General features: G+C 46.9%; 1 protein-coding gene across 3 annotated transcripts in view; it reads left to right on the top strand.

The window, feature by feature from the left end:
* Positions 1 to 15,848, top strand: part of COG3 (component of oligomeric golgi complex 3) — a 251,481-nt gene that overhangs the window by 206,217 nt on the left and 29,416 nt on the right. For all 3 annotated transcript variants that reach the window (XM_063952822.1, XM_063952821.1, XM_063952823.1), the window contains one exon: positions 15,178 to 15,298. In XM_063952822.1, the coding sequence (XP_063808892.1) occupies positions 15,178 to 15,298 (121 nt within the window). The remainder of the gene's footprint in view (positions 1 to 15,177; positions 15,299 to 15,848) is intronic.

The following is a 15,848-nucleotide window of genomic DNA, read 5'->3' as shown; positions in this document are numbered from 1 at the left end:
CCACCTAATCATCGGTTATTGGTTGTGGCGATACTGGCATTGGGACGATAATTATATATTGCATGTCCAACTGCAGTCCATACCTTTCTATTATGTTACTAAGTTCATGGTTTGGCTCCTATGGGGGTATGCAATTTGCTACTGGAATCTCGGAGCTGTTGATTTCACCCCCCTGCCTATTCAATTACAGGCCATTTTCGCCAATGGATTTTCACCTTTTTTTGTGATAAGGCATTGGCGAAAAATGCCTCAAAATCTGCGAAAACGGCCTGCGTTTTCGCCTGCGCAGATGAGAAGACATATGGATTAGCCGAATCACATGTTCTTTGCTCCTGCTGAATTTTTCACCTAGGCGAAAAAACGTCCCTGTTGTTGAATAGGCCAAATACCCATTCACCCTAAAAATAGCAAAAAGTCCTGTTTTTTGCCTATGCGAAAAAACTGACTAAATGCATACACCCCTATGTCTCTTTATCTTACCATTCTGTCTTTCTCCAATTTTGGTTTCTATATAGTTCATTCTTTGAGCTAATGACCTAACTAAGTGAACTGCATTAATCTGTCATTTAGTGTTTGTAAAGCTAGTAAAACCACATGACAAACTTGAATGCATTCATGTGTTAACATACTAGCTATGAGGGTCTCACACTAGGCTTCTCCAGTACCTCTAGCCGTAATAAGTACAAAACATAGAATACTTTTTTAACACTGAATCTTGCCACAAGGCCAGTGAGTAATAGCAGTTGTTGCTAGGCAACTAGTGTAATAAATGCCATATGTTATTTGCCTTTAGTCTTGTTGGCTTTGACCACTAATTATTAGATAGGAATATTTTGTGACCTTCTATATACTCTCAGTTGACTTGTATTATCACTATAGCTTCCTTTACTATGATAGCAGCAAAGTCTTACATTTTGTTTTCTTCTAGTAAAAGCAAATAGAACATAACAATTAGTGACTGCAGTCTTTCCATGTTCTTTATGACCGTTCTATTTTTACACTGTGCTGAACCTCTCAATTATTTTTATTTATTAAAATGTGACTTGTATCTTGCATGTAACGTGAGTGTTGTTTTGTAACAGTTGAATGGTAGGAGCAAAGCGGTTTTGCATTTTCTAAATGAATATATCTTTATTTTCACGCTGTGTGAATATACAGTATCTAGTAAATTTCCCCATGGAATGCTGTCAGTTTAGACACTGTAAAACTGTGTGCATTGCTACCCTAGGGATGTTTGAGCGTCCTTCGTGTTCCAGCCGGTCGACCTGGATTATATATGAATGGGCCATTATAGATTTCCCCTTCTCCTTTGCTGTTCCCGAGTGTCGCACATTATCCATATCATTCGCTGACAGTTCAGTGGGTGAAAGTACATGATCAAAACACTTCTGACGTGCCATAAACATGGTGTATAATTGATGGTTTAAAGAGTATAGTTACGTTTTTCTCATATTTTCAGGCATTGCTAAAAATTATCCTTTTTAAATAAAATAAAAAGATTGGTCAGTTTGGCTGCTTAGAGAAGTGGGACCATACACTAAAAATAGTAAATTGATCCATTAGTTCATATTATGTCATTTTCTCTATCGTCCTAGTGGATGCTGGGGTTCCTGAAAGGACCATGGGGAATAGCGGCTCCGCAGGAGACAGGGCACAAAAAGTAAAGCTTTTTCCGATCAGGTGGTGTGCACTGGCTCCTCCCCCTATGACCCTCCTCCAGACTCCAGTTAGATTTTTGTGCCCGGCCGAGAAGGGTGCAATCTAGGTGGCTCTCCTAAAGAGCTGCTTAGAAAAAGTTTAGCTAGGTTTTTTATTTTACAGTGATTCCTGCTGGCAACAGGATCACTGCAGCGAGGGACTGAGGGGAGAAGGAGTCAACTCACCTGCGTGCAGGATGGATTGGCTTCTTGGCTACTGGACATCAAGCTCCAGAGGGACGATCACAGGTACAGCCTGGATGGTCACCGGAGCCACGCCGCCGGCCCCCTTGCAGATGCTGAAGTCAGAAGAGGTCCAGAATCGGCGGCTGAAGACTCCTGCAGTCTTCAAAAGGTAGCGCACAGCACTGCAGCTGTGCGCCATTTTCCTCTCAGCACACTTCACACGGCAGTCACTGAGGGTGCAGGGCGCTGGGGGGGGGCGCCCTGGGAGGCAAAATGATTACCTATAAAGGCTAAAAATACCTCACATATAGCCCTAGAGGCTATATGGAGATATTTAACCCCTGCCTGGATTCACTAAATAGCGGGAGACGAGCCCGCCAGAAAAGGGGCGGGGCCTATCTCCTCAGCACACGGCGCCATTTCCTCTCACAGCTCCGCTGGTCAGGACGGCTCCCAGGTCTCTCCCCTGCACTGCACTACAGAAACAGGGTAAAACAGAGAGGGGGGGGCACATTTATGGCGATATTTTGATATAACAAAGCAGCTATAAGGGAGCACTTATTATAAGGCTATCCCTGATATATATATAGCGCTTTTGGTGTGTGCTGGCAAACTCTCCCTCTGTCTCCCCAAAGGGCTAGTGGGTCCTGTCTTCGTTAGGAGCATTCCCTGTGTGTCTGCTGTGTGTCGGTACGTGTGTGTCGACATGTATGAGGACGATATTGGTGTGGAGGCGGAGCAATTGCCAAATATGAGGATGTCACCCCCTAGGGAGTCGACACCGGAATGGATGCCTTTATTTATGGAACTACGGGATAGTGTCAACACGCTAAAGCAGTCGTTTGACGACATGAGGCGGCCGGACAATCAATTAGTGCCTGTCCAGGCGACTCAAACACCGTCAGGGGCTGTGAAACGCCCTTTGCCTCAGTCGGTCGACACAGACCCAGACACAGGCGATGACTCCAGTGGTGACGGTGACGAATCAACCGTATTTTCCAGTAGGGCCACACGTTATATGATTTTGGCAATGAAGGAGGCGTTACATTTAGCTGATACTACAGGTACCACTAAACAGGGTATTATGTGGGGTATGAAAAAACTACCTATAGTTTTTCCTGAATCAGAAGAATTAAATGACGTGTGTAATGAAGCGTGGGTTGCCCCTGATAAAAAGCTGATAATTTCAAAGAAATTATTGGCATTATACCCTTTCCCGCCAGAGGTTAGGGAGCGCTGGGAAACACCTCCTAGGGTGGACAAGGCGCTAACACGCTTATCTAAACAAGTGGCGTTACCCTCTCCTGAGACGGCCGCACTTAAAGATCCATCAGATAGGAGGATGGAAAATATCCAAAAAAGTATATACACACATGCAGGTGTTATACTACGACCAGCTGTAGCGACTGCCTGGATGGGCAGTGCTGGGGTAGTTTGGTCAGAGTCCCTGATTGAAAATATTGATACCCTGGACAGGGACAATATTTTACTGTCGTTAGAACAAATAAAGGATGCATTTCTTTATATGCGTGATGCACAGAGGGATATCTGCACACTGGCATCACGGGTAAGTGCTATGTCCATTTCGGCCAGAAGAGCTTTATGGACGCGACAGTGGACAGGCGATGCGGATTCAAAACGGCATATGGAAGTTTTGCCGTAAAAAGGGGAGGAGTTATTTGGAGTCGGTCTATCAGATTTGGTGGCCACGGCTACAGCCGGGAAATCCACCTTTCTACCTCAAGTCACTCCCCAACAGAAAAAGGCACCGACTTTTCAACCGCAGCCCTTTCGTTCCTTTAAAAATAAGAGAGCAAAGGGCTATTCATATCTGCCACGAGGCAAAGGTCGAGGGAAGAGACAGCAACACGCAGCTCCTTCCCAGGAACAGAAGCCCTCCCCGGCTTCTACAAAAGCCTCAGCATGACGCTGGGGCTTCTCAAGCGGACTCGGGGACGGTGGGCGGTCGTCTCAAAAATTACAGCGCGCAGTGGGCTCACTCGCAGGTAGATCCCTGGATCCTGCAGATAATATCTCAAGGGTACAGGTTGGAATTAGAGACGGATCCACCTCGCCGTTTCCTGAAGTCTGCTTTACCAACGTCCCCCTCCGAAAGGGAGACGGTTTTGGAAGCCATTCACAAGCTGTACTCTCAGCAGGTGATAGTCAAGGTACCTCTTCTACAACAAGGGAAGGGGTATTATTCCACTCTTTTTGTGGTACCGAAGCCGGATGGCTCGGTAAGGCCTATTCTAAATCTGAAGTCCTTGAACCTGTACATAAAGAAGTTCAAGTTCAAAATGGAGTCACTCAGAGCAGTGATAGCGAACCTGGAAGAGGGGGACTTTATGGTATCCTTGGACATCAAGGATGCGTATCTCCACGTTCCAATTTACCCCTCACACCAGGGGTACCTCAGGTTCGTTGTACAAAACTGTCACTATCAGTTTCAGACGCTGCCGTTCGGATTGTCCACGGCACCTCGGATCTTTACAAAGGTAATGGCCGAGATGATGATTCTTCTTCGAAGAAAAGGCGTATTAATTATCCCATACTTGGACGATCTCCTAATAAGGGCGAGGTCCAGAGAACAGCTAGAGATGGGATTAGCACTGTCTCAAGAAGTGCTAAAACAGCACGGGTGGATTCTGAATATTCCAAAATCCCAGTTAATGCCGACAACTCGTCTGCTGTTCCTAGGGATGATTCTGGACACGGTTCAGAAAAAGGTTTTTCTCCCGGAGGAAAAAGCCAAGGAGTTATCCGAGCTTGTCAGGAACCTCCTAAAACCAGGAAAGGTGTCTGTACATCAATGCACAAGAGTCCTGGGAAAAATGGTGGCTTCTTACGAAGCAATTCCATTCGGCAGATTCCACGCAAGAATTTTCCAAAGGGATCTGTTGGACAAATGGTCAGGGTCGCATCTTCAGATGCACCTACGGATAACCCTGTCTCCAAGGACAAGGGTGTCTCTTCTGTGGTGGCTGCAGAGTCCTCATCTATTGGAGGGCCGCAGATTCGGCATACAGGATTGGATCCTGGTGACCACGGACGCCAGCCTGAGAGGCTGGGGAGCAGTCACACAAGGAAGAAACTTCCAGGGAGTATGGACAAGCCTGGAAACGTCTCTTCACATAAACATTCTGGAACTAAGAGCAATATACAATGCTCTAAGCCAGGCAGAACCTCTGCTTCAGGGAAAACCGGTGTTGATCCAGTCGGACAACATCACGGCAGTCGCCCATGTGAACAGACAGGGCGGCACAAGAAGCAGGAGTGCAATGGCAGAAGCTGCAAGGATTCTTCGCTGGGCAGAGAATCATGTGATAGCACTGTCAGCAGTGTTCATCCCGGGAGTGGACAACTGGGAAGCAGACTTCCTCAGCAGACACGATCTTCACCCGGGAGAGTGGGGACTTCATCCAGAAGTCTTCCACATGCTGGTAACCCGTTGGGAAAGACCAATGGTGGACATGATGGCGTCTCGCCTCAACAAAAAACTGGACAGGTATTGCGCCAGGTCAAGAGATCCGCAGGCAATAGCTGTGGACGCGCTGGTAACGCCTTGGGTGTACCAGTCGGTGTATGTGTTTCCTCCTCTGCCTCTCATACCAAAAGTATTGAGAATTATACGGCAAAGAGGCGTAAGAACGATACTAGTGGTTCCGGATTGGCCAAGAAGGACTTGGTACCCGGAACTCCAAGAGATGATCACGGAAGATCCGTGGCCTCTACCTCTAAGGAGGGACTTGCTTCAGCAGGGTCCCTGTCTGTTTCAAGACTTACCGCGGCTGCGTTTGACGGCATGGCGGTTGAACGCCGGATCCTAATGGAAAAAGGCATGCCGGAAGAAGTCATTCCTACTTTGATTAAAGCAAGGAAAGAAGTAACCGTGCAACATTATCACCGAATTTGGCGAAAATATGTTGCGTGGTGCGAAGATCGGAGTGCTCCGACGGAGGAATTTCAACTGGGTCGATTCCTACATTTCCTGCAATCAGGATTGTCTATGGGTCTCAAATTGGGATCTATTAAGGTTCAAATTTCGGCCCTGTCGATTTTCTTTCAAAAAGAATTGGCTTCAGTCCCTGAAGTCCAGACCTTTGTTAAGGGAGTGCTGCATATACAGCCCCCTGTGGTGCCTCCAGTGGCACCGTGGGATCTCAATGTAGTTTTGGATTTTCTAAAATCTCATTGGTTTGAACCACTAAATAAGGTGGATTTGAAATATCTCACTTGGAAAGTGACCATGCTTCTAGCCCTGGCTTCTGCCAGGAGAGTGTCAGAATTGGCAGCTTTATCTTACAAAAGCCCATATCTGATTTTCCATTCGGACAGGGCAGAACTGCGGACTCGTCCGCATTTTCTCCCTAAGGTGGTGTCAGCATTTCATCTGAACCAGCCTATTGTAGTGCCTGCGGCTACAAGTGACTTGGAGGACTCCAAGTTACTGGACGTTGTCAGAGCATTAAAAATATATATTGCAAGAACAGCTGGAGTCAGAAAATCTGACTCGTTGTTTATATTGTATGCACCCAACAAGATGGGTGCTCCTGCGTCTAAGCAGACGATTGCTCGTTGGATCTGTAGCACAATCCAACTGGCACATTCTGTGGCAGGCCTGCCACAGCCTAAATCTGTAAAGGCCCACTCCACAAGGAAGGTGGGCTCATCTTGGGCGGCTGCCCGAGGGGTCTCGGCATTACAACTTTGCCGAGCAGCTACGTGGTCAGGGGAGAACACGTTTGTAAAATTTTACAAATTTGATACTCTGGCTAAGGAGGACCTGGAGTTCTCTCATTCGGTGCTGCAGAGTCATCCGCACTCTCCCGCCCGTTTGGGAGCTTTGGTATAATCCCCATGGTCCTTTCAGGAACCCCAGCATCCACTAGGACGATAGAGAAAATAAGATTTTACTTACCGATAAATCTATTTCTCGGAGTCCGTAGTGGATGCTGGGCGCCCATCCCAAGTGCGGATTATCTGCATAAATTGTACATAGTTATTGTTAACTAATTCGGGTTATTGTTGTAGGAAGCCATCTTTCAGAGGCTCCGCTGTTATCATACTGTTAACTGGGTTTAGATCACAAGTTGTACGGTGTGATTGGTGTGGCTGGTATGAGTCTTACCCGGGATTCAAAATCCTCCCTTATTGTGTACGCTCGTCCGGGCACAGTACCTAACTGGAGTCTGGAGGACGGTCATAGGGGGAGGAGCCAGTGCACACCACCTGATCGGAAAAAGCTTTACTTTTTGTGCCCTGTCTCCTGCGGAGCCGCTATTCCCCATGGTCCTTTCAGGAACCCCAGCATCCACTACGGACTCCGAGAAATAGATTTATCGGTAAGTAAAATCTTATTATTAGGTACTCCCAAAGAGGAAGGCCAACAGGGAGGGAGCGGTATATACATCACTATACTTAATATGCAAGGCAGTACTAATACCCCTTTCACATCTCCAATGCCGGATCCCACTCGGGAATTGGAAACGGGTCCTTCCTGGGTGGGATCTGGCATTGGAGTCTCTCTGCTGGCTTCCCAACTCTGCAATATGCCAGGTCGGTTGCCATAGCGGCAGGGGGACAGAGCCGGCAGCGGAGGCGTGGGTGGAGGCGGCGCTGGGAAATGAGCTCAACTCCGCACCGCCTCTCCCTGTGTAGTAAAGGGGTCCCGGGTCGCATCGACCCGGGAATCCGTTTACGCTGCCACTAACCCAGGAAATAACCCAGGTTGAATTACCGGGTCAGGCGACCCGGGAATTCTCCAAGGCCCCTTTCACATCGCACACTGACTCGTGTCAACCCGGCAATATGCCGGGACGATACCGGGTTATTTTTGCGATGTGAAAGGGGTATAAATGGTCAATGTTAAAATGGATCTAACAATATCTGGTACATTGCTTTAGTTGCTTTTACTATCTTCTTAGATCTCAGTCTATCAATGCTGAAATGGAGACCTATTGTCGTCTTTTGCTAATAGTTGAATGTCTCCCCAGGTGCATAACATACAATATATATTTTTCTTCTTTACCTGTACTTTCGGTCATATAATTTTATTACATCTTCAGTAAAATGCACCTATTTGTTTTTCCTATTCTCTAGAGAACAGAGAGATCATTTGTTGTCCTAAGTGTTTCAGATTGACTATGATAGAATTAATTATTTATATTTTATTTTTTCTGCAGCAGGGTATATTGTGTTCCACAGGGAAACATCGGGTTGTAGAGTGGATCTTGATCCAGAGGCACCAACAGGCTAAAGCTTTAGGCTGTCCCAGGATGCATTGGGGCCTCCTCTATAAACCCTGCCTCCAGGCACTGTAGCTAAGTTTCGAGTTGGTGACTGCAGCAGCAGGTCACTTAACAGGGCAGCTGCACTGGGCAGCCCTGAAAAGCTTTCTAAGAAGACTACAAGGGCCACAGCGCTGATATGCCAGTGTGACATTCTGTGCTGCGATTCCATTACCTCACAAGCAGCGGCACATACTCCTGCAACCTGTTCCCGGGTACTTGCGGCAGAGATGCTCTGACTTTAGGCACACGGTCCCAGACGCTCTCCTGGTTCACGTGGCTGCTACGGGAAGGAGGTAAGATGGTCCCCCATGCGGGACACGCCATTAAATCGCGTTCCTGTCGTGGTCTAGGGAGACGGACCGTGGCGCTGGCGTGGACACTGTCACCGAGCAGGGACCCCACTAGACCGCCAGGGCATATGAGTACAGGTCGAGTGTACTAACGCCCATTTTTATAAGACTCCGTAGTACCAGGCGGTGATGACCAGCATAGGGGAGCCGGCGCTTGACCTGTAGCCCCTCCCCCAGCCCAGGGCGCCATCTACTGCAGATTTTCCCGCCCTGGAGCTGCCTCACACTCTCCCTCACTCCCTGACTGAGACACTGGGCGCCATCTTCTAAGCATAGCTGCGGCTGGTCTCTGTGACTGCAGGGCAAGGTCTCCCTTGTAAAGCCGCCTGTATACAGTGCTGTGACTTTACTAAACATTTGAGTATTCTACATGTCTTTATACAGACAGCGTTAGTTAAGAAAGAGTGTGTACCTATTACAGGATATATTGTACGAGTATTCTGATATATATCGCTGGTCTAGGACCGCGCTGTGTTTTATATATGTATGTATGTACATATATATATGTATGTATGTACATATATATATATATATATATATATATATATATATATACTAATCCTCGAGGGCACAGCACTCCAGACGGCTTGTAAGAACAACTAACACACGGCAATTGATCAGCAACGTTTCAATGTATTGCACATTGTCCTCAGGCTTGTGCAATACATTGAAACGTTGCTGTGCCCTCGAGGATTAGTGAATTACTTTTTACAGCACGGGCACCCGGCGCAATATTGGAGCTGTTTATGGGAGAGCCGGTACCTTTGCAGTATATATATATATATATAAAAATATATATATATATATATATATATATCTGTACATATACTAGTCCAGTGCAGTTTTATTGTAATAATAATTATCTGCATTGCCTGTGACTGTGTGTGCCTGTATCTGTTGTGTGGTTTCACTTTCAGTGTTTCCCAGTTATATCTATCACTATATTCTGTACCCTAAGGGACTGGTGCGTCTGGGTCATATATATAGTGCGTCACAGTATTTACCCATTCTGTGTATTCTACTGTGTACTAATTCACATAATACTGGATTTATTTGTAGGTGTGGTGTACTGTGTATTCAGTCACATACTAACGGATTTATTCGCAGGTAATGTACGCTGTCTGGCTTTATCGTACTAAACCACTCTGTTGTTGTATTTGTGTACAATGTCTAACAAGAAGGACAGTAAGTCTGTGGATGCTTCTGTATCATGCAGAGCATGCACCTAAGATTTACCTGAGGGGAAAGTTTTGTATGATGGTCTGTGTACTGTGTGTCATACATCTCCCAGTCAGTCCGCAGATCCTGTAACCAGTCAGGAGACACCCTGGGCTTCGTTCACAAACCTACTGAGTACTCTGGTGGAAGGCCTTACGTCCCCTATGGGACCACCTGTGCCACTACACCCACAAATTGTTCCTATGGTTAATCCGCCTTGGGCGGAAAATGTGTCTAACCAGTTGCAGCAATTAAATCTATCCTTGGTCAGACAAATCTACTCCAGGTCACTCCCGTGTCTCTGGGTCATCTAAGCGGGCTGCTTCCTCTTCACAATCCACAAATCTCTTAGATATTTCATCTGAAGAGGAGGGGGAGCATACTGTCCTGTCATACATTGAATCAGGTGTTTCTGGCAAGGATTCTCCATTGCAAATTGATGTCCCTGACCTAGTGGTTGCTATTAAGCAGATCCTACAAATCACTGATGATGAGGATGCCACTACTGTGGCTAAGAAAACTGATATGTTTAAACAGCAGAAGGTGGTTCTATAAAATCTGTTACCCCATTCTGACCATTTGGTGGACATCAGGCAGGAACCCTGGTCTAATCCAAGGAAGAAATTCCCTCTGTCTAAACGGACCTTGGCTCGCTATCCTCTCCCTGCAGAGTTATATAACAAGTGGGAAAATTCACCGCCGGTGGATTCTCATGTCATCCGCCTAGTGGTGTCATCCACTCTGCCTGTCACCACTGTCACTTCACTGAAGGAACCGACAGATAAGCGTGTGGAGGGATGCCTGAAATCTATTCACTCCCTTACAGGTGCTGTACATAGACCCACTATTGCAGCCTCTTGGGCTGCAAAAGGTATTGAAGCATGGGTTCCGGCATTGGAGGAAGAGCTGCTCGAGGATATATCTCACAATGCTAGACAATGCCTGTCTCACATTACCACCGTCACCTGTCACATTCAGGAGGTGTCCTCTGAGGCGGGTGTGTTGGTAGCCAAGGCGTCAACTGAGGCGGCTGTGTTTGTAGCCAAGGCGTCGACTACGTCTGTCCTGGCTCGCCGTATTCTGTTGTTGAGGTCATGGAAGGTGGACCTACTCCTCTTTAAGGGTGACATTTTGTTTGTGGAAGACCTTAATAAAATTGTGTCTGAGTTAGCAGCTGCTAAGACTGCTTTTCTCCCAAATATTAATCGTTCTGCACACAAGGCAAAAGGTACCACTTTTCGTTCCTTTCGGCCTTAAGGGAAAGCAAAAGGTCAGGCATACCCGAGACAGTCTCATGCTCCCAAAACCACAAAGCCCTGCTTCTAAACAAGACAAGCCTGCCGCATGATGGGGCAGGCCTCCCCCTGGGGTACCACAGGGTTGGAGGCCGACTTCTGCAGTTCACCCAGGTCTGGTTAAAGACAACTTCAGACTCATGAGTGCGAGAAGTTGTCTCTCACGGGTACGCAGTCTCATTCAAGAGATGTCCCCCTCACCAGTTTTGCACCACTGTTATCCCTTCGAATCCATTAAAGGCACAAGCTTTGCAAAAGGTTGTAAGTTCCCTCCTGAATACAGGAGTGGTAGTGCCGGTACCTCTGTCCCACAGAGGCAGAGGTTACTACTCGACCCTGTTTCTAGTACTGAAACCCAATGGGTCTTTCCGTCCTATACTCAACCTCAAATCACTGAACAAGTTTGTGAGAGTGTCCAAGTTCCATATGGAAACACTGCGCTCAATTGTAGTGGCTATGGAACTCGGATACTATATGGTATCCCTGGATATACAGGATGCGTACCTGCATATTCCTATTGCCATTTTGCATCAGCAGTATCTGCGGTTTGCTGTTGGCGACCTTCACTATCAGTTCCAGGCTCTGCCATTTGGACTGGCTACCGCTCCTCGGATCTTCACCAAGGTCATGGCTGTAATGACAGCCCATCTCCGTCGCCAGGGAGTCAGGGTCCTGCCGTATCTGGACGACTTGCTGATCCTGGCAAACTCCCACAATGTCCTCCTCAGTCATCTGCAACTGATGGTAAGCTTCCTACAAGCCCATGGGTGGCTCATCAATTGGAAGAAATCCTTGCTGGTCCCAGCTCAGAGCATGGTGCACCTGGGGGCACTCCTGGACACACACAGTCAGCAACTGTTTCTATCTCCAGAAAAAGTCCTGAAGCTTCAGGACAAGGTAAGATGCTTCCTTTGTTGCCCCAGAGTGTCGATACACTCGGCGGTGCAAGTACTTGGCCTGATGGTGTCGGTATTCGATATGGTAGAGTACGCTCAATTTCATTCTCGCCCTCTGCAGAGGTTAATCCTTTCCTAGTGGGACGGCCTACCTCATCGGTTTAGATCCACATGATCATTTTGACTCCGGAGGTTCGTCGTCGCTGGACCAGTAATTGAGCAGGGTCTGTCCCTTCTGGATCCCCGACTAGGTCCTGCTGACAACGTACACCAGTCTGAGGGGATGGGGTGCGGTGTTGGAGCAACACTCTTTTCAGGGTCGATGGACCAAGGAGTTATCACTCCTCCCAATAAGTATTCTGGAGTTGCGGGCGGTGTTCAATGCATTGACTCTCGCCCTGCCTCTGGTACAGAACAAGCCGGTTCAAGCACGGTCAGACAATGCCATCATGGTGGTATACTTAAACCATGAAGGCGGCACTCTAAGCCACATGGCTATGATGGAAGTGTCAAAAATCCTTCATTGGGCAGAATGCCATCTGCCAGCAATATCGGCAGTGTTCATTCCGGGCGTCCTAATCTGGGAAGGACTTCCTCAGTCGCTAGGACTTGCACGCCGGAGAGTGGAGTCTTCATCCGGAAGTTTTTCAACTCCTAGTGGACAAGTGGGGCCTACCAGATGTAGACCTGATGGCGTCTCGACACAATCATAAGGTTCCGGTCTTCGGATCAAGGACCAGGGATTCTCAAGCAGTGTTTGTGGATGCACTAGGAATTCCATGGAACCTTCGGCTGCCCTACGTGTTCCCTCCAGTGTCACTGCTGCCCACAGTCCTGCGGAAGTTCCAAAAAGGAGGAATACTACTTCTAGTCACCTGCAGGGTCTATCGACAGAGCGTCCTCTTCTACTTCCTCAGTGCCCAGACCTCCTCGTACAAGACCCTTGTCTTTATTCGTACCTGGCCAGACTGGCTTTGACGGCGTGGCTCTTGAAGCATCACTCCTGAGGGCCAAAGGATTCTCTGAGGCGGTCATCCCCAAACTATGTTGAAAGCACGCAAACCGGCATCTGCCCGGATTTATAACAGGGTCAGAACTTCCAGAATTCTGGCTTTTCTGCAACACGACCTGGATTTAGGCCTTCGTCTGGCCTCCCTCAAGGTACATATATCTGCCTTGTCGTTTGGTTTCAGAGAAAAATTGCATCTGTACCTGACATTCATCCATTCACTCAGGTTGTCTTAAGGATTTTGCCTCCCTGTGTCCCTCCTGTGGCTCCATGGGATCTGTCTGAGTCAGTGGACCTTAAATGGCTCACAGCTAAGGTCTTGTTTTTACTGGCAATTGCCTCTGCTGGAAGGGTGTCGGACTTGGGCGCTTTGTCTTGTCGTCCACCGTTTCTGATATTTCATTGTGACCGGGCAGTTGTAAGAACTTGCCCTGGTTATTTACCTAAGGTGGTGTCATCTTTTCACCTTAACCAAGAGATTGTGGTTCTGGTCTTTATCTCTTCTGATTTGTCCTTCGGTCTTTGGATGTGGCAAGGCCTCTCCGTATATATATGTGGAGAGGACTGCCTCTATCAGGAGGTCAGATTCCCTTTTTGTCTTCTTTGGTTTTCACAAACGTGGCTTGCCTGCATATAAGCAAACCTCAGCCAGATGGATTAGAATGGTGATTGCACAAGCTTATGCGCAGGCTGGACTACCAGCTCCTGCTGGTATTAAGGCCCATTCTACTCAGTCTGTTGGAACTTCTTCGGCGGCCCGCCGTTGCGCGTCCGTAGAACAATTGTGCAATGCGGCTATTTGGTCCTCAGTGAACACGTTCATTAGGTTCTATGCCTTTGATACTTCCGCCTCCCAGGATGCTTCCTTTGGACGCCGGTTTCTCATACTTGCTAAGGCGCGTTTCCTACCTTGAGGAACTGCTTTAGAACATCCCCGATGTTTCCTTGTGGAACACAATGTACCCTGCTGCAGAAAAGGAGAGTTATGGTAGACGTACCATGGTTAACTCTCTTTCTGCGAGGTACATTGGGTTCCACAGGGCGCCCACCCTGATGCACCTAGCTTCTATGGGTTTGTATGGCATTAGCCGCTCGTCTCTTCTCCTGTCGTGAGAATTTGGCTCTATGTAACTAACATCTGCCTTCTCTCTTGCCTGCTCCTGCATTTGACTGGTTAACGAAACTGAGCTCCAGTGCCTGGAGGCGGGGTTTTCTAGAGGAGGCCCCAATGCATCCTGGGAGACCCTAAAGCTTTAGCCTGTTGGTGGCTCTGGATCAAGATCCACTCTACACCCCGATGTTTCCCTGTGGAACCCAATGTACCTCGCAGAAAGAGAGTTGACCATGGTAAGTCTTACCATAACTCTCCTTACTCCAATTATTTTTAAATAGGGGATAAGAAAATATATATCTATTCAAGCAATCTATAAAAGTAAGAGATAAGAGAATTGAAAGAGTAGTATAAGATTTACGCAGATAGTTGGACCAATTGCCAGTAAAATCTCCAATATAAACTCTCTTGAGCAAATAACTTGGGGGGAGGGGGGGTTTGGCCCGCGCAAGGGTTATTATCCACTGGTGCAAGTTAAAAAGCATATATATGCTATGCATTTGATGTATGCACTGCTTCTGCAAATGCGTTACCAAGGCAAGTGCCTGGAGGTTCTGCTTTATTTTAGTGGCGCTTTCAGGGTGTGTGCGATGTTTAGCTACCCTATTGAAATGAACACTAGTGAGATCTTGTAATAGAATGGAAATTCTTTTTGTAATTCACCAGAAATGTCAGATGGCTTGATCTACTTCCCTTACAACCCTGTTTCGCGATGACAGTCCTCTAAATTAGTGGAGCATCTCTGTCTGTCCAGCTTAGTACATGCAGCTTAACATGACCGTGCCAATGTGATTTGATCCAAGTAGTAAGAACAGTCCGGGGGGATTCCCTGCATGACTCCTAGTTGTGATGTACCCAAGGCTCTCCCATAGACATAAGTAGACTTTTTCATTTGGGATGAAGTTCATACTTGTAGTGTTTGTAGGGTAGTGTTTAGTCACGGTTGGTAAAGACCCTGAGGCTAGCTAAGCAAATAATTTATATTGTACTCTTCCCACTTTATTAACATTGTTTGGCGTTCCATTACCTGGTTTTAGTCACTTTTTGTAACAAAATATTTAAAGCTATTTTATTTTTAAGTTTTATAATTGCTTTTGTTTTGTATGTACATTTGTGATACAGACGCAAGTGGATGGACAGCTCTTCCTGATCAAACATCTTCTAATCCTGCGTGAGCAGATTGCACCTTTTCATACCGAATTCACCATAAAGGAAATTTCCCTGGACCTCAAGAAAACCAGAGGTATTTTTACTGTGGTTATGGCCAAAGCTGGACAGGAAGTGGACCTGTTCTGCTCTGATCACCTACTACATGCTCAGCTTGGTTTACTTTATGTTCACTTGCAATATTTTGCATGATGCTTGAGTGCTTGCATACCTGTTGGTTTATATTTTTACTAATGAGTCGTTAGAAGATGCTTCTCCTTAATCAAGGAAGAACCCCATCTTTGTTACATTTTTGCATGCTTCATCAGGTTCATACAGACGCATGGCTCTTAGAAATGTCCGTTATACAGCTATTAGTGAGCTGCAGCTACCAACATTACAATGCCAGCACAATTGTAGTTTATTAGCACCTGAGGAGTCACTCTTCACTACATAGTGCCAGTGTTACAAATCCAACACAGACTGTACAATAATTTGCTGATTGAAGATGGAGTCTGTATTGCCCAGCTACTGCTAGGCTAATAATGTAGTGAAAATCAAGCTCCGTGCTTTAATTACAAACATGTGTGTGATCACCTATACAGGGATGCGGTTATGTGACCGGCGGATGATAGAGCGCTGGTCAC

The sequence above is a fragment of the Pseudophryne corroboree genome, chromosome 2 (genome assembly GCF_028390025.1).
Source record: "Pseudophryne corroboree isolate aPseCor3 chromosome 2, aPseCor3.hap2, whole genome shotgun sequence".
NCBI classification, from domain to species: Eukaryota; Metazoa; Chordata; class Amphibia; order Anura; family Myobatrachidae; genus Pseudophryne; species Pseudophryne corroboree.
Note: the sequence above shows the minus strand (reverse complement) of the source record. Positions and strands in the feature narration are given on the sequence as shown.